Here is a 24716-nt window from a genome sequence, read left to right as displayed (position 1 = left end):
GGCAAAACATGCCATAGGCAAACCCCTGGGCTTGCAGCCGCATGCAGCCCCTCCCTGTTCCTCAAAGGCCATGGCAAGAAATCACTATGGACTTCATCTCCCTGTATCCCGGGGGTTCACCACAATCCTGACTGTGGTGGATCGGTTCACTAAGATGGCGCACCTGATTCCTTGCCGCGGACTGCCCAAGGCCCAGGAGACGGCCCACCTTTTTCTAGCGCAGATATTCCAGTTACACGGCCTCCCGACACGGATAATCACGGATAGAGGGGTGCAGTTCACCTCCCGCTTCTGGCGACAATTGCACACGGCATTAGGGAACAAGATCAGCCTTTCGAATGCGCATCACCCCGAAACCGACGGCCAGACAGAACGGGTCAACGGGATCATAGAACAGTACCTCCGATGTTACATCTCATACCAGCAGGAAGATTGGTCACGCTGGCTCCCGTTGGCGGAGTTCGCGTATAACAATTTGATCCATGCCTCCACACAGATGTCCCCGTTCCAAGCCCTGTACGGGTTTCACCCTTGGTTCCTACCTGATTCCGTCGTCCCACCCACGGTACCCACAGCGGCAGCTGACTTGGAGGAGCTGTAGGCCCAACACTAGGTCCTCCAGGACACTTTGCAAGAAGCGCAGACCCGGTACAAAGCTCAAGCCGACGCCCATCGCTCTGAAGCAGTTCTCCTAGCAGTCGGCAGTCGGGTCTGGCTGTCCACTAGACATTTGCGGACTGACCGTCTGGCCAAAAAGCTGGAGGCGTGGTTCGTGGGACCATTTGAGATTCTGGAACAGGTGAATCCTGTGGCCTACCGTTTGAAGCTGCCCCGATCGTATCGGATTCATCCTGTATTCCATCGATCGCTGCTTCAACCGCTCTGCACGGACAGCCTTCATCCCCCGACACCAGCCCCTCCAGGACCCGTGTCCATCGACGGGGAAGAGGAGTACCAGGTCAGACAGGTACTAGATTCCCGAGTCCATCGGGGCATGCTCCAGTACCTGATCGATTGGGAAGGCTACGGGCCTGAGGAACGGTCCTGGGAACCCGCCAGCGAGGTCCATGCCCCCGACCTGGTGCAGGACTATCACGCCCAGTTTCCAGCCAAACCAGGCCCCAACCCCTCAGAAGGGGGCCCTGGAGGGGGGGATGGTGTCACACCCCCACTGCTGCCTCCCGATTCCCCGTGGTTGCCGGAGCAACCAGGGTCAACAGCCCAGCCTGATCTGAGGAATGAGATGGACCCGGGGGAGGGATGTTCCTGGCAGCTGACAGATAACAGACCTCAACAGGAGGATACATCGGATACAGAAGAAGTGGCTGTACGTTTGAGACGAAGCCACAGGGTGGGGCTGACAGAACGCAGAAGGAGTCAGAGATTGCAGGCGAGCTGTCAGAAGCGATGGGGTTCAGCTGGACTCACGCCGGGAGAGGAGGGCTGAGTCATCCTGCAGGTGCAGCTCATTAGATGGGCTGCATTTAGGGAGACAGAAACAGCTAGCCAGCGTGGAAGCAATCTATGCGACTACCCCCTGGACCGGCTCTGCTATCGTGACCTGCTGCGTAATCCTTGACCCCCTGGCTTCGGACCTGATGATGGATTTTGGTAAAGTGATTTGGCTTGGTGAACTCTCGGACTTTCTGGACTCAGACCTTCGGACTGTTTGACTACTCTTTGCCTGGCTCTACGTTGTTCTTATTAGCTCCCGGTGACTTGGACTGAACGTTATCTCCATCTGGGATGGCCACCCAGGCCTCCCCGAGGCAACTGCTACTGGGTGCCAGCTAGGGCAGCATACCCAGTCTTGTTTGGGCTAAGCTTCTCCTGGCACTTATTCAGGACTTTCATAGACCTATGCCTTAACCCTCAGATAACCTATTCCAGTGGTTTCATGGAGATGTTAGAACAAGCATTGGAAACTTTCCTAACTCTTTTTAGTAGACATTGATGTACCTTACACCAGTGGTCCCCAACCTTTTTATCACCAGGGACCAGTCAACGCTTGACAATTTTACTGAGGCCCGGGGAGAGTAGTCTTTTGCTGAGGGATGTTGCTGCTGCCACCTGAGCCCCTGCTCCACTTGCTTTCCCGCTGGCACCCCTGACTTCCCGCTGCCCGTTGGGGTGCTGCCAGCAACAGCTCCACAGTGCCACGCTGAGGGGGAACCCCAGCCATGGCATGCGCCGGAGAGCACCAACGGTGAGCCGGCGGCAGAGTGGCAGGGCAGTCCCTGGTCCAGCAGCTGGGGAGGAGGATGAGGAGGAGCCGTGGCCCAGTACCAATTGATCCCCGGACCGGGACTGGTCCCCGGACCGGGGGTTGGGGACCACTGCCTTACACTATAACTGATTGTGTTTTATTTTGGTAGGATGAGAAGAACTAAACCACACCTTGATAGTACCATCATGCTACAGAAAGCCCTCTTGCTGATGAGGACAAGAACTGCTGATGGGGACAAGAACTCCAGTGAAGAATCTGAGAATAACCCAAGCCATACTAATGTTTTACTTACCAATTCAGTAACCATCTGCCTCCTAATCAGTATTTTGGGATTTCTTGGGAATGGAATCATCTTCTGGCTTCTCTGCTGTACCATCAAGAAGTCAAAGTTCACTGTATATGCTGCAAATTTGGCAGCTTGTGATTTTCTTGTACTGCTGTTTGAATGTATTAATTTTCTTGAATTCTTAACACCTCTTTTTATTAATACTCATACCAAACAGCTCATCTTAATATTATTTTTCTTTGGAAATGGATCCAACTCCTACTTCATAGCGGCTATGAGTACCGAAAGATGCCTGATTATCTTCTCCCCAGCCTGGTATGAATCTCACCGACAAAAGTGTCCCACAACACTTCTATGTGCCTTTTTTTGGATTGTGTCTGCTACATTAGCAATTTTAGACCATTTTTCATGTTCCTCAATATACATTATATCTTTGAAACTTGGCTATATACCTTGTCTGGTTAAAACAGCATTCATGTACATCATCAAATTTATAATACTTTTCCCCAGCATGGTCTTTTCCACTTTGGCTCTCTTGATCAGAATGAAAAGAAAACCGCAGCAAGACTTTCCAGCAAGGCTTGACATCAGCATTTGGGTTATAGTTGCTCTACATCTTATATTTTATCCAACTACAGAAATTATTGGTTGGATTATTAGGTCCATTTCCCCCCATTATAGTCGTAAGTTTTATTATCTTGCTTTGATATTATATTGCATAGGTAGCTCTGTCAGTCCTTTTGTATACCTTCTTGTTGGCTGCTGGAAGAAAGGCCAGGAGCCTTTCTACCTGTTTCTTGACAGAGCTTTGAAGTATCAAAGAAAGGAAGAACAAGAGCAACCAGACCAACAGCAAGCCTGAGAGTATCCAGAGCTCTGGAAGCCAACTGAAAATAATTTTAAAAAATTGAGAATACAAATCACGGTGCTAGAATAAAGTTGTATAACAAATGACTGATTTTACTGTTTCATTCATGTGTTGTCCTGGGGAAAAGAATTACAAAATAAGGGCAGTAAGAACATTGCCCTTTGCAGCTTTGCAAAACTTTTTGCAGTGGAAACAGCAGTGACTGGGCCACTGTATGCAGATCCCCGAGGGCAGTTTCCCAATTATATAAAGGAACCATGGATAAGGATATTTCCCCCAGGAAGGAAAGACCTGGAAATAGAGGCTGTCAATAGAGAAGGACTGACAGATGGTGAATGTAAAAAAACAAAACGAAATGAGGAGGAATCAAAAGGTAAAAGTGGAAAAGTGAGAACACCTAGGGGAACAAATCTGGATGGACTTCACAGGGTTTGTGTGAGGAAAGAGGGAGGAAGAAGGTTGTGTGCTGTCCTGAGCTATTTGGGGTGGGCAGAGATATACTAAGTAAAATGAGGGCCATTCCACACAATGAAAAAATAGTGAGACTTCTGCAGACGCTTTACTTTCGTAGTTTTAAACAACATCTCCTCCCAGTGCTACTCTTGCTACATCCTCCGATTTGTAGTGAGAGTTAGGGAATCCCAAAAAGTGGATTCCCCTGTGGAAATCCCATCAGCTGGCCATGAGCAGCCAGCACAGGAAAAGTCAGGAGGCGAAGTCAGGAGTCGTCCCGCTACGAGATGTCCTTGCTCCCACCTCCCTTATTTCCGGGAACGGGTTTTTTTTCTTTTGAAAAATGGTGAGTAGGCTGAAGCAATGAATACCTGTTCACTCGCCTCGGCGACATGGAGAAGAACATGTCCTGAATCATACTCCTCCCATGTTTTCCATGCTGAAAAGAGACACAATTCATGCAGTTTCTCTGCCATTGCCACATCTTGCTTCAGCAATCCTCTTTTGTCATCCAGCAGTTGAGCCACCACCCTGGCTCCAGATATATTTGTGTTTATGTTTTTGGTAATCTATTCCTGAAATTATTACTGCTTACATTATTTACAATTTTTTTTCCAGAAGCTGTACTCTTTCCTGTTCATCTTTTTCACATGAACCATTTAAATTTTACCCCTTTTGTTTCTTTCTTGACTTGGGTCAGTGCAGTCTTGAGGGATTTTGTCTCCAGGGTTTCTTGCCTTGCACATTTTAGACCACAAGTACTGGTGTTCAGAAAAGACCTGAGGGGACACTTAACACCACAGAAAGGGAACACACTGCACGACTAGCATGACTATCACATCTAATTTCAAAATCAGTTTAGGTGCTCCATCCTTAGAGGTACACACTTACAGGCGAGCAAGCAGGGAAGTACAGAATTGGGCTGTAGAAGAATGCAGCAAAAAATCATGGTTTCCAGTGTGGGCCATCAACTGGATAACCCATACTTACTATTTACAATTTAATGCAATATAGCCCCCCTCCTGTAATGTCCAGGCATGCTGAATTCCCTTATACCAACAGTAACTTACGAGATTATTCATACTGTTGATGCATTAAAGATGTTCCATCTTTGTGGGTGAACAGATGTAGGTAGTAGGACATGAGGACATAATAACATAAGGAGAGCATGCTGGATCAGAACAAAGGCCCATTAACGCCAGCATTCTGTTCATGCAGTCGCTGTTGTTGTGTGGCTGGGTAATCTTCTCTGTGGACTGGTGATCTTCACCCCAGAAGCTTCACACCTCTCACATAGAGGAAGTGCAGTTGCATCTGACCAGGCAATTTCTTCCCCTCCATGCTCTGGTAGAACAGGGACAAGGGAATGCTCTGTCTGGATATCAGATGGAGGAGGCAGCACGGTTGCTGGCGTTTTTGTGCAGCTTGTGTTGGGTGCCTCCAACTGTGCTGGCACTTCTACTACCCTCATCTCTAACCGCTGCGCTGTAAACCGACATTTCTTTTTTGTCTTTTTTCTTTGTAGCTCGTGCCAACATCTTTGCAGGAGAAGCCGTCATGATGCCTCTGCCAGTTCCTCCACTTCACAGAGCTCTGATGCTCACCTTCAAAGGTCCTGTTGGAGCTGCTGGGCTAACAGGACTAACATACAAATTTGCATAGCCTTTCCTGAAGCAGTTGGAGGTGTAACCTGCCCAGTCTTGGAGGACTTCCCCCCCCCCACTGAAGAATTTCTGTTCTGTTACCACTTAATCACATGATTATATTGACTCAGTTATTAATGATTCACCATGGTGTTACACTATTCTGTCATGCCACTTTAAACAATCAAAGCCTTCTTTTACTGTTTCACTCTAAATACACCATCCTTATTGCAGAAATTCTCCAAATTCTTTCTAAAAGAACATCCATAGCAATTTTATAGCATCATGTATTCCAAATGTACAAATGTAGTGACTTTTTTTAAAAAAGGAGGGTGGAAGGGGGCTTCCTCAAGGCAAAACAAAGATGAAGGAACAATTTGGTGCAGAGAGAAATAGAAACTCAAATAACGGTACAACCCCTAGATGTTTTGCATGCAGTTTTATGTGACAGATGGGTTTTTTTTGGTTCTGTTCTTATACATACGTTTACAGACTTAATTGAGCTCATTCTGTTTAATTGTATGCATGGGAATGGAACCAGTAAGAACCTGAAAGCTCCTCCTTACAAAGCTGCACGTTTAGGAGTTGTACAATTATTAAAACTTCTATTTTCCTCTGCACTAATTTGTTTCTTCATCTTATTTAAAAAGAAAAAAAAACAAAGCCTCTGTGCATCACCAATGTCTTCATCCTGAAATTTGTACTGTGAAATATCCCACTTAGATTATAGGATTGCATGATGCAAGATAGATGCTGGTTCCTGCCATGATGTGCTTTCCCTGATTGCAAACTTGGTTTTAGTCTGTCCTTGTGTTATTGTACATAGAAAGCTGAAATAATGTCATGCCAGTCAACCAGAAAGTTGTTTGTCTTAAGTACAATGTTATAAGAATTCTATCGTTAACTTCAGTTTTGGAACATTACATAGACTTACACTTTATCTATTGTATGGGTCCAATATTTTCCAAAAATATCATACATTTCTTCAGCTGTGATTTCAAATGGAAAATTGCTTGATATACAAAATCATGTTGACTTTCAGGGACTCTAGATTCAGTCACACATGTAGAATTAGCAACAGAAGCACCAATTTCCAGAAGACAAGCATTTAGCTTTAAACTTTCTATGCCATCCATATTGTTAGTCTCAAAGCTTCCTTACCCCTCAGTTAGTTATACAGTTGTACTCTCTAAGGCAGCCTTTTTCAACCTTTTGATTGTGAAGTAATCCCTGAAATATTCTTCAGGCTTTGAGTAACACTAGAAATGATGCCAGCTGGCCACACCTCCTTGCCATGCCCCCGAAGCAGCATGTTTATACCATGCATAGCATCACTCATAAAATAAAATGCATGTTAAATAAGTTAGTTTCAATTTTGTGTGTGTAGTACATTGCCTGAACAAAACAAGGAAGCATTCATCTCAGCTGTTATAAAGTCCACCATGCAAAGCAGCAATCTTCAGAGAAAATGATCTACGTGATTTGGAGATCACTTGTAACTTTGGGAGATCTCCAGGCACCACCAGGAGATTGATAATCCTTGCATGACCAGATAATATATTTTCCCAGGGTAAGAAATTGCTGCCACGGCAAGGGAAACTTAGTAAGGAAGGAATTCTTAGGCAGGCTGTATACAGTCCTTGCACTGGATCCTGGTGAAGTAGCTCTCACTAGCGATGCCAGCCTCCAGATAGGTGGGGATCCCTGGAATTACCACTCATATCCAAACTACAGAGAGCAGTTTCCCTGGAGAAAATGGCTGCTTTGGAGTGTAAACTCTGTGGCATTGGACACAGTTCTCTCCTAGTTGAATATCTGGATCCTTTTGCTAGCAACAGGCTTCCTCCGGCCATTTTCTGTTGGCGGGGATCTGAGAAGAAATTCTGAAGTGGGGAGAAGACAATGGGAGGAGTGCAGCAGGTTCAGTTCTTCCCTCCCATTTCTTTCCCATTGTGTGTGTGAATTCAAAAAGACCACCACAGACCAGACAGATGAGCTGAAATCCACTTTTATCCTCCTGATATATTTAGAAATTAAATTCCCCCCCAACTTGAGTAACCCTGGTTGAGAATGACTGCTCTAAGTCCTTCATACAACTGTTTGAAAACCAACAACAAAAACCCAGGATAATTTGGGCCACTTATCATTGTTTTTTCTGTAAGCATAAAATAGTATTCTCCCACTTAATTTAACTTGCAGTCATATGGATTGCTGGACACATTTAGGCTCCCTGGTTTGAGTGAACCAAGTTTCATACAGACCGTGACTATTTATGCATAACCATGCTATGAAATCTGAAATACATATATAAATTTAAACATATATTAAATATGAATTAACCCCCTACCCTCCCACGAAACCATTGCAGGGTCATCAAGAAACTTCAGGGTTTCACAAAACTCTGGACTAAGACATGATCTTTAATGCGACGGCAGCTTTATTTAGTTGCAATGTAAACATCATGAATTCTTGAGGATTTGTTCAAAGATAGCTGGATCCGACATATAACCAGTCCCAGACCGAATGTCTGAATAAGCATGCTCTGCACGACAGCTTACACCTTGAATAAAGCGTAGTTGCTCTCTCCTTGGTGCCATTGGATCTAACGGTGTTGTACTACTTCAGGCCAAAACGACGACCCACTTGAACTGTTAGCTCAAGCGCTGGGCTTTCCAAGGCCGCCAGTTCACCCATGTGGCTGCTCTGCCTCCTAGCCAAGCCCTGAGCGGGACTACCAGAGAGAAGCTCGCTCGCTCCCCTCGCGCCGGCACCCGCGCCCCGCAAGGCAAGACTCCGCCCCTCCCCGCGGGCGCCGACCACTCCCTGCCTTACGTGAGCGCCGTCACGTGCCAGGCGTGGTTTGGGTCACATGAGCGCCGTTAGGCTGCTGGGGGAAGGCGTCACATGACCCATTGCGAGTTCTTCTCTCCCTCCTTCCTTGTTGCTCGGTCATGTCGGCGGAATAGCCGTAGCGTTTGATCGGAGAGCGCCGCCGCCGCTTTTCCTCGGCCATGAGACGCCTCGTTGCCCTTCCTTTTGGGGCTTCTGCCCTTCTTCTCTGGCCTGGAGCTTTGCTCTGGTTGCGGCTTTTGGTCTTGCTCCCGGATCTGCAGGGAGGCACCAGCCCCGTCGTAGCGGCCCAGAGCAGCTTCAGTTACCAGGCACTCTGCAGGTGAGTGGCAGCCCCACCTTTCCTCCGGCAGCTGCCCGGCCTGGAGGGCTGGCGCTGGCCTCTGGCAGTGGCCCAAGGGGAGCTCTTCTGGTAGAAACTCTGCAGGGCCACTCTCCTCCTGGTTTCGGGCTGGTGCTTGGGTCTTGATGGTTGTGAGGAAACGCTGTATTTAAGAGTCTTAGGGCGCTTTTCGCACTTCTCGAAGCTCTTTTTCAGCAGTTTTTGCTGCTGGTTCAGCTGCATGTCTGTAGGTTTAATGGAACTCGCCTTCTACTTAATTTGCAGCTCAGAACCTTTCCGTAGGGAACAAGTTAGTCTCCATTCCTCCTTTTTTGTTAAACGGTAGAATGTATTGTGTCTGATAACTTGTTCTGGAAGCGTTTTGCATGTGGCTTGCAAAACTCTTATACAAATTCGAGCTCTTTGGGCCTGAAGTTTGGCTTCAAGGGCCAGGAACCTTGAAGCAAAAGTGCTACTTGGCCAGAAAGCTGAGTTGGGTAAGTTCTGGAAAAGGGCAATACCTAGCTGTGAAGAAGTTGATGTGCTGGCAAACAAGATTGGAAACTGAGAGATCAGAATCATGCAGAGCTGGAAGAGACCACAAAGGGTCATGGAGAACTTTAAAGTGACACACTCCTGACAGGTGCTCATCCAATCTCCCTCCTAAAAACTTCCAGCAAAAGAGACTCCACCACCCTCTGAGGCAGCATATTCCATATACAAACAGCCATCACCATCAGAAAATGTGTTGTAATATTTGTGGAACCTCCTTTCCTACAATTTGGACCCATTGCACCTAGTGCTGGTCTCTAACGCTGCAGTAAGCATTGCCTCCCTCTTCAACATGCCTACCTTTATGTAGTTAAACACAGCTGTGGTTTCACCCATTGCCTTCCTCTTCTCCAAGCGACACATACTCAACTCTCTCAGCCTTTCTTTTTAGGGCACCCTCAGTCATCCTAGTCACTCCTTGTGAGGGTTCAGCCAAATATGCTTGCAGTGCTGCCATCATCTGTTAGCCACCAGGAGTCATGGACCAAAAGTACAATTATTATTATTATTATTATTATTATTATTATTATTATTATTATTATTATTATTATTATTATTATTATTATTATTATTATTATTAATAAGCAAACAAACTTAAGGACTTGGACAAGGGTGATGGTCATAAGCCTTGCCTGTTGCCTTATGCCATATTGCTTACCCCAGCAGTGCTGCTCAGCGTTGGTTGTCTGGGTGGAGATCTGTCCCTGCTGTGCTGGAGTCAGTGCGTGTGCTATGGGATTGCTCATACTTGCCATAAAGAGTATTGACTTCTTTTCCTTGTTTTCTGTTAGCACTGTGATCAGGCTTGGTCTTGCTTCAACTTGTTGTATATGCTATAATTAATTTGCCAGGGTATATTTGAATAATATTTCACCAATATGAATATTATTGCAGCATGTGTTTAATTGCTTGTCTGGGCCTTTGCTGGGTGAGGTTGTAAGTGAACGTGCTTAGTGTGCTTGGATCCTGTGAAATCAAAATAATTGCATAGGCTAAAAGCAGCATGTGCAGTTGCAAAACTAGCAGTTGAAACCAGTTTTTCCTGTGCTAACTTAAAACAGTTGGCAGGTTAAATGGTGGCGGGGAAGTCAGTTATTCTAGGGCAAAGAAGTTTTTGTAAGATAGTGCTTTTTGTTTTAGGTTGGTGATAGCTCAAATTCTTTAGGTAGCTCAAATTCTTATCCTTTGTAGGATAAGAGCCTCTTGTGACGCAGAGTGGTAAGGCAGCATACATGCAGTCTGAAGCTCTGCCCATGAGGGTGGGAGTTCAATCCCAGCAGCCAGCTCAAGGTTGACTCAGCCTTCCATCCTTCCGAGGTTGGTAAAATGAGTACCCAGCTTGCTGGGGGGGGGGGGGGGTAAACGGTAATGACTGGGGAAGGCACTGGCAAACCACCCTGTATTGCCATGAAAATGCTAGAGGGCATCACCCCAGGGGTCAGACATGACCCAGTGCTTGCACAGGGGATACTTTTACCCAGGGGTAGTCAAACTGCGGCCCTCCAGATGTTCATGGACTACAATTCCCAGGAGCCCCCTGCCAGCAAACGCTGGCAGGGGGCTCCTGGGAATTGTAGTCCATGGACATCTGGAGGGCCGCAGTTTGACTACCCCTGCCTTTACCTTTGTAGGAACGGGGGGGGGGGGGAATTTTGTGCTGAGAAAGCCTAGAAAATGTTAATGTCTTAAACTGATATGCTATGAGTCTTTATTGAAAAGTACAATAATATATGCACTGTTTTACGCTATTTAAGTTATTTTACAATTATTATCTCAGTAATCTGTATGCTGACCTTGAAAGTCAAGTAAGTATGACCTGTCCTACCTAACCCTGACCAATGCTTCTGAGTTGGGTCTTCTTTGGGTGAGACTGCAAAAGAAAGTTGTGGTAACTTGTGTAATATTTCCTTTTTTATATGTATACAAGCAGAGCATTTGAATATTTCTGCAGTTAGCCAATATTGCAAAAGATTCCTTATAACTAGCAAATACCCTGAAATTTTGTTCGTCTCAAAGGTGTTATTGGACTTGACTCGTAAGTGTTTCTACCATAGACTGTTGTGGTTACCTTCTGAAAATGTCAAGATGCCACCAAGATTGCTATCCCCGATTTTGCTAACTCAGCCTCATTCTTAGCTTTTTTTTCAGTGTATATCCAAGCTAACCATTTCTCTTACACATTCCCAGTAGAGAATCTTTCTTAAATCCCTTCACCAGAAAATGAGTTTTCTGCTCAGTTAACATCTTTAAATGTTGGGAGCATTCTATGCCTGGAGGAATCCCTGGGTATACAGGAGGAAGATCCCAATAACCCCCTTCTCCCAAGTGAACTTGCTCCCTTTGAAAAAGAAGAACACAGTAGTGTCTCTGTGTAATGCCCTTGACCTCTGGGCAGAATGAATGCAGAGCAGTGTTCTTGCATATACCTGTACTCTGCCTAGCTAAAGCAAACACCTGGCTTCATTACTGCCTGGTGGTTGGATGGAAACTGGAGCAGGAGATGCAGAATCAGGGACATTTCTAACCCTTTTATTGGGATCCATGAGTGGCAAGTCCCCTTAGTATCTTGAACAGCACTTTTTGAGAAGGAGGGTAACTAAAAAGAGGAGTGTGTTCCTTCTCATCTCTGTTACTCTTTGGCCTATTTAAGGGATCCTGCACATTTCATAGCTGAAAGTACACTGGAGGAAAGTGGAGAAAGAAGTTTAAGGGATGTGTGTTGGTAGATGAGTATTTCTCCCTCCCAGTTGAAGAGCTGTTAGCGCAGACAGGGGTATGTGGGAAAGATGGAAGTACTTTTTTGAATTGCTCAGAGTCGTAAGTTCTTTGACCATTGCTAAGCAGATTACTGCTTTTGTACAGTAGAGGAGGGAGAAAAACCTCCCATCTTCTTCCTTCTGAAATATTTGGATGAGTTAATTTTCCAGTGTGTTATTTTCATTTAGCAAGTTTGCCATTTCCAAAGATTGTTCCAGAGATTAACAGCAGGGATTGTTGTACTGGCCACTGTGGGTAAAAAGTTGCCATTTCAGAGTCACAGCTAATTTTTTCCAGCAACTGTCCCTCAGAATTTTGTGAGACTAAATGTGTGCTTTGTGGATTTGTAAAGTGAGAGGGAGATAACAGTCTGTGCAGATGGGATTCTAGAACAGTAATTCTTATGTCTTCCCTCATGTGATGGAAGAAGTATTGCAATCATCAGTGTAAATACTCCAGGTCAGAACATGCTAAAAAAAGTGTTGAACAATCTTCAGATTTTGGTAAACTGTGTTCCTCCTTCTTATGATTCCTTGTGAATTTTCTGTTTTCCTGACTAACAGCATGCAGTTTTCTTTATAGAAGTTGCTGGTCAGCAACTTGTAATTCCATTCTTTCCCAGGACTTCAGTCATTGAAGTTGACTTGAATGGCTTACTGCTGTGGGTGTTCCTGAGAGAAATGAAATGGGTTAACAGAAATTAAGAACATGCGAGATTATGCCTTATCAAATATTTTTATATTTCTAAGGTATTTCATCAGCATCAATAAATGATGTTTTAGCTCCTTTAGGTAGACTTTCAATATTAGCTGTCCAACAAAGGCCAAGTTACCTCATATGCTAATCCACTGCTACAGTTTCTGGTTTATGAGAAGACAAACATAATTTTGGCTCCCAGTTTCTTAGACCTTCCTCAGTTTCCCATTGCCTAGGCAGTTTTTAAAACATGGAATGTCATTAACATGTGGTTCTCCAAGTCTTTTCACTATGTGCCATCAGAAGAAGGAAGGTGACTGGTCCACTAATGGTATCTTAATACTGTCTCTAGAAAATCTAAAACAAGTTTTCAGTTTCTATTTTTAGGCATCCCAAATATTCTTCAACTCTACCTCCCACTTGTAAGGAAAATCAAAACTCTTCTACAAAGAGCACTATCAAAACAATTTTTCCTTGATGAGCTGTGTTTCTCTTCAAAATGTTGCATGATGTCGGGGACCCGCTTGCTAACTGAAAAACCAGGGTGCCCCTTTGAAGAAAACGTCACGCCAGGCCTGGTGAACGATACAACAGGAACAAGCTTTATTTCAGCAACGTGGAGTCCGCTGGTATGGAGTAAGAGCTTCCACCGAACTCCAGGTGGAAGCTCCCTTTTATACAAAACCCACCTCCTTAGGCTGTATTGCCCCACCCAGTACTTGCGGAGGGAACATGCTGATACAATCATGACTCATGCACATATGCGAGGTTTTCCGGGGTTCCTGATGGCCCATTTTCCTGGAACAAAGGGCCATCTCCGGGCCCTTGTCAAAAGGTGGAGGGGGACATTGAGGTTCTTTAGCGGCCATTGCCACCTCAACGATCGGGTGGGGCGCCCAGCTGCCGGCTTGCCTATGATCACCATGCCCTACCTCCGTGATCGCGGGCGCCTCTGATGGCGGGGTTCGGTCCGGTTCCCCAGCCACCAAGGACCGAACCACGACATTCTGCCCCCCCAAAGGTCCATTCTCCAACCCCCCGGGACGGCCAGGATACCGCTTGTGGAAACGTTCAGTGAGTCGGGGCGCAAGGACGTCCGCTGCCCAGACCCATTCCCGGTCCCCCAAAGCGAAGTCCTTCCATTCCACGAGGTACTGCAACTTCCCCCTGTGGAGTCTAGAGTCCAGGATATCCGCCACCTCGTGGTGCTCCCCCCCCGGCAGGACCTCGGGCGCTGGCGGGGAAAACACGGGGTGCCAAACGTCACCGTCCGGAGTTTTTTTTAGAAGGCTCACGTGAAAGACGGGATGGATGTGCCGGAGGTTCTTGGGGAGCTTGAGCTTGACCGAAACTTCGTTGATCGGGGCCAAGACCTCGAAAGGCCCCAAAAACCGAGGGCCTAGCTTCTTGCTGGGCAAATTCAACCGTAGGTTCCGGGTGGAAAGGTAAACTCGATCCCCCGGTCGGATCTCTTCAGCTGGTCGTCTCTTCCGGTCGGCGTCCTCTTTCTGCGCTGCCTTGACTTTGTGGAGCTGCTCCTGCAGCGACTTCCAGCAGCTCCCGGCACGCTTCCCCCACTCGCGAAGGTCGGCCGATTCCCGGGCGGGGACCTCTCCAAGCTCCGGGAAGTGTCTCAGGTCTGTCCCGTAGACGACGGCAAAAGGCGACATCTCCGTGCTGCTGTGGTCTGCGTTGTTGTACGCGAACTCGGCCAGGGGGAGCAGGGGCACCCAGGTGTCTTGATGATAGGAACCGAAACACCGCAAGTACTGCTCCAGTACTTGATTAACCCGCTCGGTCTGCCCGTCCGTCTGGGGGTGGTAAGCGGAGCTCAGCCCTTGCTCGATGTCTAACAGGCGCAGGAAAGCTTGCCAAAACCGGGACACGAATTGTGAGCCCCGATCGGAAATCACCTTGTCCGGCAGCCCGTGCAGTCGGAACACGTGATCCAGGAACATCCGAGCCAACTGTGAGGCACTGGGGACACTGGCGCAAGGAATGAAATGGGCCTGTTTGGAAAATAGATCTACCACCACCCAGATCGCCGTTTTCCCCTTGCTGGGAGGCAAGTCTGTTATAAAGTCCATGGAGATCACTGACCACGGCCGGGTCGGGACCTCGAGCGGGTGCAGCAGACCTTTCGGCTTGCCAACCCCCGGCTTGCAGGTCAGGCAGACAGGACAACCACTGACGTAAGCTTTTGTGTCCCGCCGCAGACTGGGCCACCAAAACCGCCGCCGGGCCAACTTCCAGGATTTTACGAAACCGAAGTGCCCGGCGGTCTTAGCATCGTGGCAGAGGCTGAGGGCTTCCCGTCGTAGCCCTTCCGGGACGTAGACAGCCTCCCCCCTCCGCCAGAGACCGGAGTCCAAAATCAAAGAGTCCCGGAGCTCAGCCAGCTCCTCGTCTGTCCCGTAGGCTGCCACTAGGCGGTCTCGGAGCGGGGCGGTCGCCGGGTCGGGCTCCCATTCCTCCCTGGCCCGACGCCTAGTGACGACCCCCCGTCCCAGCTGCTCCTCACCAAACACGGACCTGGTGCAGGGCGCGTACCCCTCCCCATAATGCGGCAGACGGGAGAGGGCGTCCGCGAGGAAATTCTCTTTGCCGGGGATGTGACCAAGCTTGAAATTGTACCGCGAAAAGAACTCCGCCCACCTCATCTGTTTGGCGTTCAGGGATCGCGGTTGCCGGAGCGCCTCCAGATTCTTGTGATCTGTCCAGACCTCGAACGGCTCCTCTGTTTCCTCCAGCCAATGCCGCCATTCGGTGAGGGCGAACTTAATCGCAAACGCCTCCTTCTCCCAGGTAGACCAGTTCCGCTCCGTTTCGGCGAATTTTCGTGAGAGGTAGGCCGCCGGCCTCAGCTGTCCCGCCTTGTCTCGCTGCAGGAGAACCGCCCCGGCTGCTGCGTCGCTGGCGTCGACTTGTACCACCATCGGCTGGGTTGGGTCGACGTGCAGTAGCGTGGGCTCAGACGCGAAAGCTTGCTTGAGGGCCAGGAACGCTGCCTCCGATTTCTCATTCCAGCCGAGCGCTGCGCTGGGCCGCGTGGCGCGAGGACCTCTCCCCTTGGTACCTAGCAAGTCCGTGAGGGGAGCCACTACGGAGGAGTATCTGGGGATGAAGCCTCTAAAAAAGTTAGCAAACCCCAGGAAGCTTTGTAGCTGTTTCCGGGTGCGGGGCCTTTCCCAGGCCAGCACCGCCTGCACCTTCTCGGGGTCCATAGCTATGCCCTGGGCTGAGATGCGGTAGCCCAAATAGTCCAGGGAGGGACGGTGGAATTCGCACTTAGCCAGCTTCACGTATAGGTGGTTTGCCAGCAGGCGCTTTAACACCTCCCTCACCAGGGTCACGTGCTCTTGGGGATCTTGGCTGTAGATCAGGACGTCATCCAAATAAACAACCACCCCCTGAAACAGAAGGTCCTGCAACACCTCATTAATTAGACTCATGAAAACCCCAGGTGCCCCGCTTAAACCGAACGGCATCACTTTAAATTCGAATTGTCCCAATTGACAGTTAAACGCTGTTTTCCACTCATCCCCCTCCCGGATGCGTACCCGGTAGTACGCCTCCCTTAGGTCCAGCTTAGTGAACAGAGTCCCTTTGCCCAGCCGGGCCAGCAAATCCGGGATCAGCGGGAGGGGGTAAGCGTTCCCCGCTGCGATGGCGTTGAGGCCCCGGTAGTCCTGGCACAGCCGTCGGGACCCATCCTTTTTCCGGACGAACAAGACTGGAGCTCCCATGGGACTGGAAGCGGGCCGGATGAAACCTCGGGCCAGATTTTTACCCAAAAACTCCCGGAGGTCCTTGAGCTCACCCTCACTCATCTTGTAGATGCGCCCTTTGGGTAGTACCGCCCCCTCTGGGATGTTGATAGCGCAGTCCGTGCGGCGGTGTGGGGGTAGCTCGTCCGCTTCCCGCTCGCTGAAAACGGCTGCGAGGTCTCGGTACTCTGGCGGGACCTCGGGCTCTGGTATCTCCTGCTGCGCCGCCGCCGCTCCCCTGGGACGCGCCGCCGTCCTCTTGTGGCTGGAATTATCGTGGGGGACCCGATGCCGTGCACCCACCGTCAAGTCGAACTTCAGGGTCCCCGCCCGCCAGTCCACCACGGGGTTGTGTTCCTTCAGCCAATCCAGGCCCAACACCGCCCGATATCCCGCTACGGGGACCTGGATCAGCCACCGCAGCTCTTGGTGGTCCCCTATGTGGATGGCGATAGGACCCACCTCCTCCCCGAAAGGTCCCCCCTGAATCGGGCTGCCGTCCATCTGGACGAAAACCAGGGGAACCTTCCGAATGCGCTTCGGTAGCCCCAAAGCCCGGGCTATCTGGGGGTGGACCATGCTGTGGTCGCATCCAGAGTCCAAAAGAGCCTCCCCCACCCAACTTAGTCCGTTCTCCGGGTTCCGGAGCTCTAAAATTACCACGTTCGGAGGTCGCGCCTCATGCTGTAGGGGTTTTCCCTCGCACCGCGGGACCTGCTGCCCGGCGCCGTCTACAGCAGGTCCTGGCCGTTTCCCGTCGCCTGGGCGCTTCCCGGTTCGTTGCGGAGGTCCTCCGCCCGGCGTGCCTGCTGGGGGCGTGTCGCACCTCCCCCCTGGGAGAGCCCGCGGTCCTCCCCCCCTTGCCGTTGGCACGCTGCTGCGAAATGTCCTGACCCCCCGCATTTCAGGCACAGACCTTCCCGGCGTCTCCTTTCCCGCTCGGGGTTCGGGGGTCGTTTGGGGCGAGAGTTGTCGGGGCCCGGTCTCGGCGCCTCGGCTGACCCGCCTTTGGCCTCCCGGGGGGGTGCGGCGGCCCAACCCAGGCTGGCTTCCAGCTTGGCGACCACAAAACACCACCCCTCCAGTGTAGACAGATCTTCTTCCGTCCCCTTGATCACGGCCCATTCCCTAAGCTTCGGGTTAAGGCCCTCCCGGAAGTACTCGATTTGGGTCTCCTCGTTCCAGGAGAACACCTTGCCTGCTTCCCTCCGGAAAATGTCTATATAGTCCATAACCCCCCTAGTACCCTGTCGAAGTCCCTTGATCCGACTCTTTGCCTTGTCCTCAGCCTGGGGGTCCTGGAATCGTCGGCGGAGCGCGACCACGAAGTCCTGCAGGTCCCGAGTTGCCGGGTCGCCGCGCTCGGCCAACCCTAGGTACCACTGACCCGCCTTGCCCTGGAGACACGAGGCCACCCCCCAGACCAAGTCCTCGGAGTCCTCATACCGGTCTCCATACCTCCGGGCATGCGTCAGCGCGTGGAGGAGGAACTGCGGGAGGTCGTCCGGCGTCCCGTCGAAACGCGCCTTAAGCTCTGGGGGGGAACGTTTTGGAGAGTAGTCCGACCCCCTCCGGATCCGGGATTCTCGGCGTCCGCCGTCTCGTCCTGCTCCGCTCCACCGGCTACCAACTTGCCCAACGACGCCGTGCCGCTCCCTGCCTTGCACGTCGCTCCTGCGTTGGTCCGGCTCTCGCCGCCCCGTCGGCTCACCCGCTCCCCCGAGATCCTCTGCTGTCTCGCCTCTCCGCTGGCCGTCTCGCCTACTCGGGACTGAAAACTGCTCCGGGTCGGGGTCCGGGGCCCGCTCACCAGTGCCGGGCTCGTCCTCGTCGCTGGAGACGTCCTCACTCGACGCGATCCCCTCCGCCGTTGTATTACCAGTCCCTCCGGGCCCGGCCCGAGCTTGCTCACGGGCTTCAGCTGCCTGCAAGCGCCTGGCCAAGTCCGCCATGGCCCGCCGCAGGTCCTCTAGGGATTCCTCAGGTCCTACCGGGCGAAGCGCCTGCCTCAGCTGGGTGTCCCAGGTTGGGGCCAACCCCCCAGACCTCGGCGCGCTCCCCGCCGTGCTTGGGAACCCCATGGCCCGGCGCCTTCCCTTGGCCGCCACTGCCGAGGGTCTCGGGGTCCCGGACAGCTGCTCCTGGCCCCCCGATTTTCGGAGGAAATCTCCCGGGGACATTAAATTCATGTTCCCGGGGTTCGTGGGGGTCGAGACCGCCCCGTTGCTTGAAAACGCCATCTCTGGATCCGTCCCGATAAGCGCTCGGATGCGATGCCGACCCTGGAGTTCGGTGGGAAGCTCTTACGATGTCGGGGACCCGCTTGCTAACTGAAAAACCAGGGTGCCCCTTTGAAGAAAACGTCACGCCAGGCCTGGTGAACGATACAACAGGAACAAGCTTTATTTCAGCAACGTGGAGTCCGCTGGTATGGAGTAAGAGCTTCCACCGAACTCCAGGTGGAAGCTCCCTTTTATACAAAACCCACCTCCTTAGGCTGTATTGCCCCACCCAGTACTTGCGGAGGGAACATGCTGATACAATCATGACTCATGCACATATGCGAGGTTTTCCGGGGTTCCTGATGGCCCATTTTCCTGGAACAAAGGGCCATCTCCGGGCCCTTGTCAAAAGGTGGAGGGGGACATTGAGGTTCTTTAGCGGCCATTGCCACCTCAACGATCGGGTGGGGCGCCCAGCTGCCGGCTTGCCTATGATCACCATGCCCTACCTCCGTGATCGCGGGCGCCTCTGATGGCGGGGTTCGGTCCGGTTCCCCAGCCACCAAGGACCGAACCACGACACATATGAGGTTTGCTGCAAACCACCAAAATCCTCACAAACTTGAATGGAAGTTCTAATTTAGTTTTCTCTCAGGGAAGTGGCACTTTGCCTTGCTTTACAAAAAATAGTCTGTCCGCAACCATAGAAGTACTGTTATTTGGGGACTGAGGGGCTAAGAGAACAATAATTGTTCTAAACCCGCCTCACTCTAACTCACTCTAAGTGAGTTCATGGCAAGGGTGCAAGCCTAATGTGTTTAGTCACTATCCTACAGGAGTACTTGCTTCTGTAAGTTGATTAGAAGCTCTAAGGTTAAAGTTTAGGGAAAAAGGAGCAGATTCTTGAATGAATGCAAATAAGACAGCTTGACTAGTCAGGCTGTATTATAGGATCTTTGTAACAAATATATATTTCATTGAGGAATGTGCATGGAAAGCAAAAGACACTACATGCTATACAAAAATCATTCTACATTTGAATTAATGCTTAATCTCAAATATTGATTTGTTGAGTGAGTTGTCCTGTATATGCAGGAATTCCATCAATAGTGCATTGGCTTCATTCATTGGAGAAAATGAAAGAAAACAACCTTTTGTATTAGTGAATCTGTATAGTACTGTCATGCTTGGCAATGCTTTATATTTTAGACACTCATATTTTATTGTTTTGAGTCTTCCAGTTCTAGCATAGAGCAGTTCTAACCTTTTTACAGTGTAAAACTGGATGTTGCAGGCATTTACTTAGAGTTGCAATGTAGACGTCATGTGTGACTTTGAATGCTTCTGGCCTAAGCCCAGGGACTGGTAGATGCATAACAAATTGTGGCTGTACTCTGTTTAAAATTGACCAGATAATACTTTGGTGGGTCAATGCTGTGCTCTTATGAAAGTAACTTACTTCCAATGCACTGGCATTTTCTTATGAGTAATAAAAGTAGGTTTCATACAAGGAATGTTGTACAAGTAAGAATTTTCAAGAATTACAAGTTCCTGAACATTGGGAAATATAGCATTATCATAGTAAATTCAGCTCCACCATCTGTACCAATATCATGAGCTTCACGATTGTTACTTTCTTAATTTTACCACCACTAAATGTTGATAGCCATTTGCTTTGTCCCAGTAAACCAATTGCATACATGATGTTATCCTGTGATACATAGCTTTTTCTCCCTTGCTCTTTCCTCCTGCCATTCTAATTGCATTCTCCCTTGGTAAAGGGAAGGACTGTGCCTCAATGACAGAACTCTGCTTTTGTCTGCAGAGAGTTCCCAGTTCAGTCTGTTGCATCTCTAGTGAAAGGATTCCAGGAGACAGGTGTTGGGAAAGATCTGTTTCTACCTGAAGAGCAACTACAAGTCAGAAATTAGATGGGCCATTTAACATAAGGCAGCTTTGTATGTAAAACCCTTTATGCAAAACCTTGGGTGCTTTCTCCATTTTGTCTCAGGTCTTGGGAGACCAAGCAAAGTTAAGTGGTTCAGTGGGATCTTTGTAACACTTAAGATGTGGTCTCTTAAATGCAAAATTCAAGCAATACATTTGAACTGAAGGGTGCACTTTAAAATTTTTACACTATGCTTCTATTTCCAATTGCTTTATTCAGATTAGTTGAAAACATTTAAAATCTTGATAAAGACAGCTGTCAACCAATAACAGGTGAAATGTCAGAATGAACAAGGGCAGAGTGAAAACATTTCCAGTATAGGCTCAGATCATGTGATAGTTAGATGCTGTCCTGTTGAGAGTTCATTGCAGAAAGCCATTGACTTGAACAAGGGGTTTAACTGCCTTTGCAGTGCAATCCTGTATGGGTGTCCTCTAGTCTAGCGATCCCCAACCTGTGGGCCGCGGACCACATGTGGTCCTTCGACTAATTGGAGGTGGGCCCCGAAGGATGCCTTATCTCCCCCCCCCGGCCCTTTACTTCATCCCCCCCAGCCCTTTACAACACACTTCATTGTTGTGGCGTGTCTGTATCTTATTTTGAAGGGATGTTTAAACATCATAGCGATCAGAGAGCACTAGGGCAGTGGTTGAGAGTAGAGGAGTAAACTACCCCCCCCCCACCGGGCCTCAGTAAAAGGCGTTGAGTGGTCCCCGGCATTGAGTGGTCCCCGGTGATAAAAAGGTTGGGGACCACTGCTCTAGTCTATTTTCATTCCATTCATTTCAACTTTCTTAGGGAAATCTAACCTCTAAATGTTCAGTTTAGAAGAGCTATTCCCCTTCATTACACTATGCAAAATCTTTTTAGTTGTCAAAGGCATTTGTAAAGGAGTGTATTTCCCAAGCATGTCTCTGAAATGTTACACCTTTATCCTGTTTGGGTCATGGAACACCCTTGCACCTCAAGAACGATCACAAAGTGCACAAGTTACTGAGGTAAAAATGAAAACTAGAAACAAAGAAGAGAAACCAGATAGAAACATTCCCAAATTATCTATATATTCCACATTCGCTAGAACGTTTACTGAGAAGGAGTATTTTTCCTGTTTAAATGTGTCTCCCCCGTATCTAGCAAATTAGACATATTTATCTTTGGCTGCTTCCTTCTCCGCCCACTCATATTGCAGAATGCTGATTGAAGAAGTCAGATAGGTGTGTACGTGGTATGCATAGAAGTTTGGTAAGGAAAGGCTTTATGGAAGACAATCCTTTTTACACATCTTTAATATATTGACAAGGCTTGAAATTGATCATTAAATTAAGAAAATTGATGCCCTATAATGCTGAATTTAAAAACAACAACTTTGTTTTGTGAAGCATCTTGAAAACAGGGAAAAAGCAGATAATAATTTGAGGGGTTGAGTTATCAGCAAAGTATTTGTGTGAAAACCCCATGTATGTCTGTGTTCAGAGGCAGCTTATAAAGGGTAGAGGCTGAGTTATTCCTTGGTCGGGGAAAGATGCTCCTTGCTTGCTCAAAGGTTCTTTTCTTACTAGACTCAGTCTTCAATTTTCAAATTGCCCACTGTTAGCTGGTTAAAGAATTTTTTTAAATTTCTAAATGCAATACTAAAGCGTTCTTAGTACTAAGGTGACAGGCCTGTTTCTGGGCTATATCACCTGAGGCACACACAGGGAAAAGAATTGCATAGAAACGCATATGAGAAAGCGAAGTTTGGGTAGAGCCTTTCTCTTTGATGTACAGTTGGCTTTATGGAAAGATTGCCATTTTGATATGTATTTAAACCTGTGTGTCTACACTTTCTTTCAGAAGTGGAATAGCCCAAGAACAGGCTTGCTACCTCATTCAGAACTTGGCCTCTAGACATACTCTTGCTTAGAACGTCAAGTAGTTCTTTTGATGGACTTTGTGATTGATTCATAGCAAGTGTGCTATTGTTTACTTGGAGCCATGTGATTTTGAAATGAAAGCTGAGGAGGCTTCCTTGTATTCATGGAGTACTGAAGTATTTGGTCTGCTATGTGTGGTTTTGATAACTTTCAGAATTCATGTGCTGATCCCATTGATAAGACATCAACAACTGAACATGCAGGTTGGTCATTTAAACATTTCCAAGCCTTAGAGGAGCTTTCTGTGGCTAGCATCACATTTACTGGGCCTCTGAGATAGAAGAGAGATTTTAAGAATACTGTAAAGTGATATTATTGAAGGGAAAATACATACTTGGAGCTGCTGCTGTTTTAATTCCTATTGGGGAGGTTTTAAAAAGACACAAGGGCTCATTCCAGATTGGTTCTGCAGTAGGACCAGACACTGTCCCCCACATCCTTTTTCAAGTGCTGCATATGGGGGTGCAGTTTCATCTGGTTGTATTCATAATTGTATTTCTTACTTGCTAGGACAGCTCACTAGACAAAACTTTCTGAAGCTTCTGTCCTTCTATAGCAGCCTTTCTCAGCCTTTTTACCATTGAGAAACCACTGAAATACTCTTCAGGCTTCAGGGAACTGTGGAAGTGGTGCGATTCTGCAGAATATGGCTGGGGAGCATAGCTGTGTATTCGCCCACCCATGGCCCCTCCCCTTCCCACTCCCTCCTAGCCCTTCATTGCCCATTTGGGGTGGGAGGATGGGTCAACATGGCCATATATGGTTGTCATCCAATTAATGTTTAACACATTAAAAATTATATTTTAAATTATTTAACTCCCACTAATTTGGGAAACCCTTCCAGGCTGTCAAGAAAGTCCATTCTACAGACTGCGTGAGACAAAATTTCATAGCAAGGCCTTTGGGTAAACTGGCTTGCTGCCTTTAATCTTACAGGTGGTGTGTGTATTGATTTAAATATTTTGGTTTTATCGCTAGCTACTGGTTTTAAATTATAACAAGGTCGTTTTTTATGAAGCAAGCTACAAATACTGTAAATGAAGTTTGGATATGTTGAACTCATTGTTGGCTAATATTCAAAAGGTTAAAACATGACCTTTCAATATCAGTTCAGTATTGGTTTTATTTGTTAAAGGAATAAAATTTATCAGATCTTATTACATTGCCTTCTTAAATTGATTATTTCTCTGGTTGGGTGTGTGGTGTATCAATATTTTATTTCCCTGAATTTTGAGTACTAACCTAATAGTAAGACTTTATTCTGGAAGCATTAATATACAAATGGAGACTGTCCATTTCCCCCACTTTTCAATGGTGTCTTTGTGACACCATTAATGCTTTAAAGACTAAAGCAATTTTTGGAGCTAGAGACAAATGCAAGCAAAGTTCTGTTCATGCAATAAGACTCTTCCCTCCCCTTCTTCTTCTGCAGTTTCTGTGAAGGTTTAGGGATTCTCTTTGTGGAGTAAAATATGGTATGAATCAAGCTCCTGCAAGGTGGAATTGGTAGAATTCAGCCCCCCCCCCCGCTCTCGGTTGAAGTCCTTTGTGCTCTAGAATTATCAGCCTCCAGGTACAGCCTGGAGTTTCCCCAGAATTACAACTGATCTCCAAGCTAGAGTGGTTCCCTTAGAGAGAATTCAGGCATTGGAGAGTGAATTCTATGGCATGATACCCTGTTGAGATCCTCACCTCAGATCTCCAGGAATTTCCCTACCTAGAGTTGAAAACCCAGTTCTGCTCCCCAAATAACCTGTCTTGGCTATTATTGTACATGCATTGTGACTTTTCCAAGCTGTAGCTGACTTGACTGATTTAGTGAGGATGAATTCTTATCTTCATTTCACTGCCTTAAAAGTGATCTGAAGCATATCAAGAAGGTAGCCGGTGATGTTCTTAAGTTTTCTTGTGTCAGTCCAAAATCTGCTCACGTTAGCTGTACATGTCAGATATGAATAAAAAGCAATTGGTTTTAAGACTAGAGTTGCCTGGGTAGAAGCTGTTACTAGCAAATGCAGTTTGGTGAAACAAATCCATTCTAGTCCCTGTTATTTTTTTTAGGTATACGTGGGAAGCTGTTGATCCACAGAAAAATGTGCGCTATGAAATAAACCCCTGCGGTGGCATTGATAAGTGTAACAAATCCAGTTCTGTTTGTGCCACTGACATAAAAAACCACTCTTTTTCAGTTGGTAAGTCAAAGATTTATTTA

At 47.9% G+C, this 24716-nt stretch overlaps 1 protein-coding gene across 2 annotated transcripts in view; it reads left to right on the top strand.

Moving 5' to 3' along the window:
* The first annotated feature begins 8362 nt into the window (after window positions 1–8362).
* Window positions 8363–24716, top strand: part of IGF2R (insulin like growth factor 2 receptor) — a 103073-nt gene continuing 86719 nt past the window's right edge. The window contains exons 1-2 of one of the 2 annotated variants that reach the window (XM_077348307.1): window positions 8363–8649; window positions 24566–24696. In XM_077348307.1, the coding sequence (XP_077204422.1) occupies window positions 8489–8649; window positions 24566–24696 (292 nt within the window). In that variant the 5' untranslated portion in view covers window positions 8363–8488. The remainder of the gene's footprint in view (window positions 8650–24565; window positions 24697–24716) is intronic. The other variant, XM_077348297.1, reaches the window with a different exon arrangement.

Source organism: Paroedura picta, chromosome 1, assembly GCF_049243985.1.
Source record: "Paroedura picta isolate Pp20150507F chromosome 1, Ppicta_v3.0, whole genome shotgun sequence".
Taxonomy (NCBI): domain Eukaryota; kingdom Metazoa; phylum Chordata; class Lepidosauria; order Squamata; family Gekkonidae; genus Paroedura; species Paroedura picta.
Note: the sequence above shows the minus strand (reverse complement) of the source record. Positions and strands in the feature narration are given on the sequence as shown.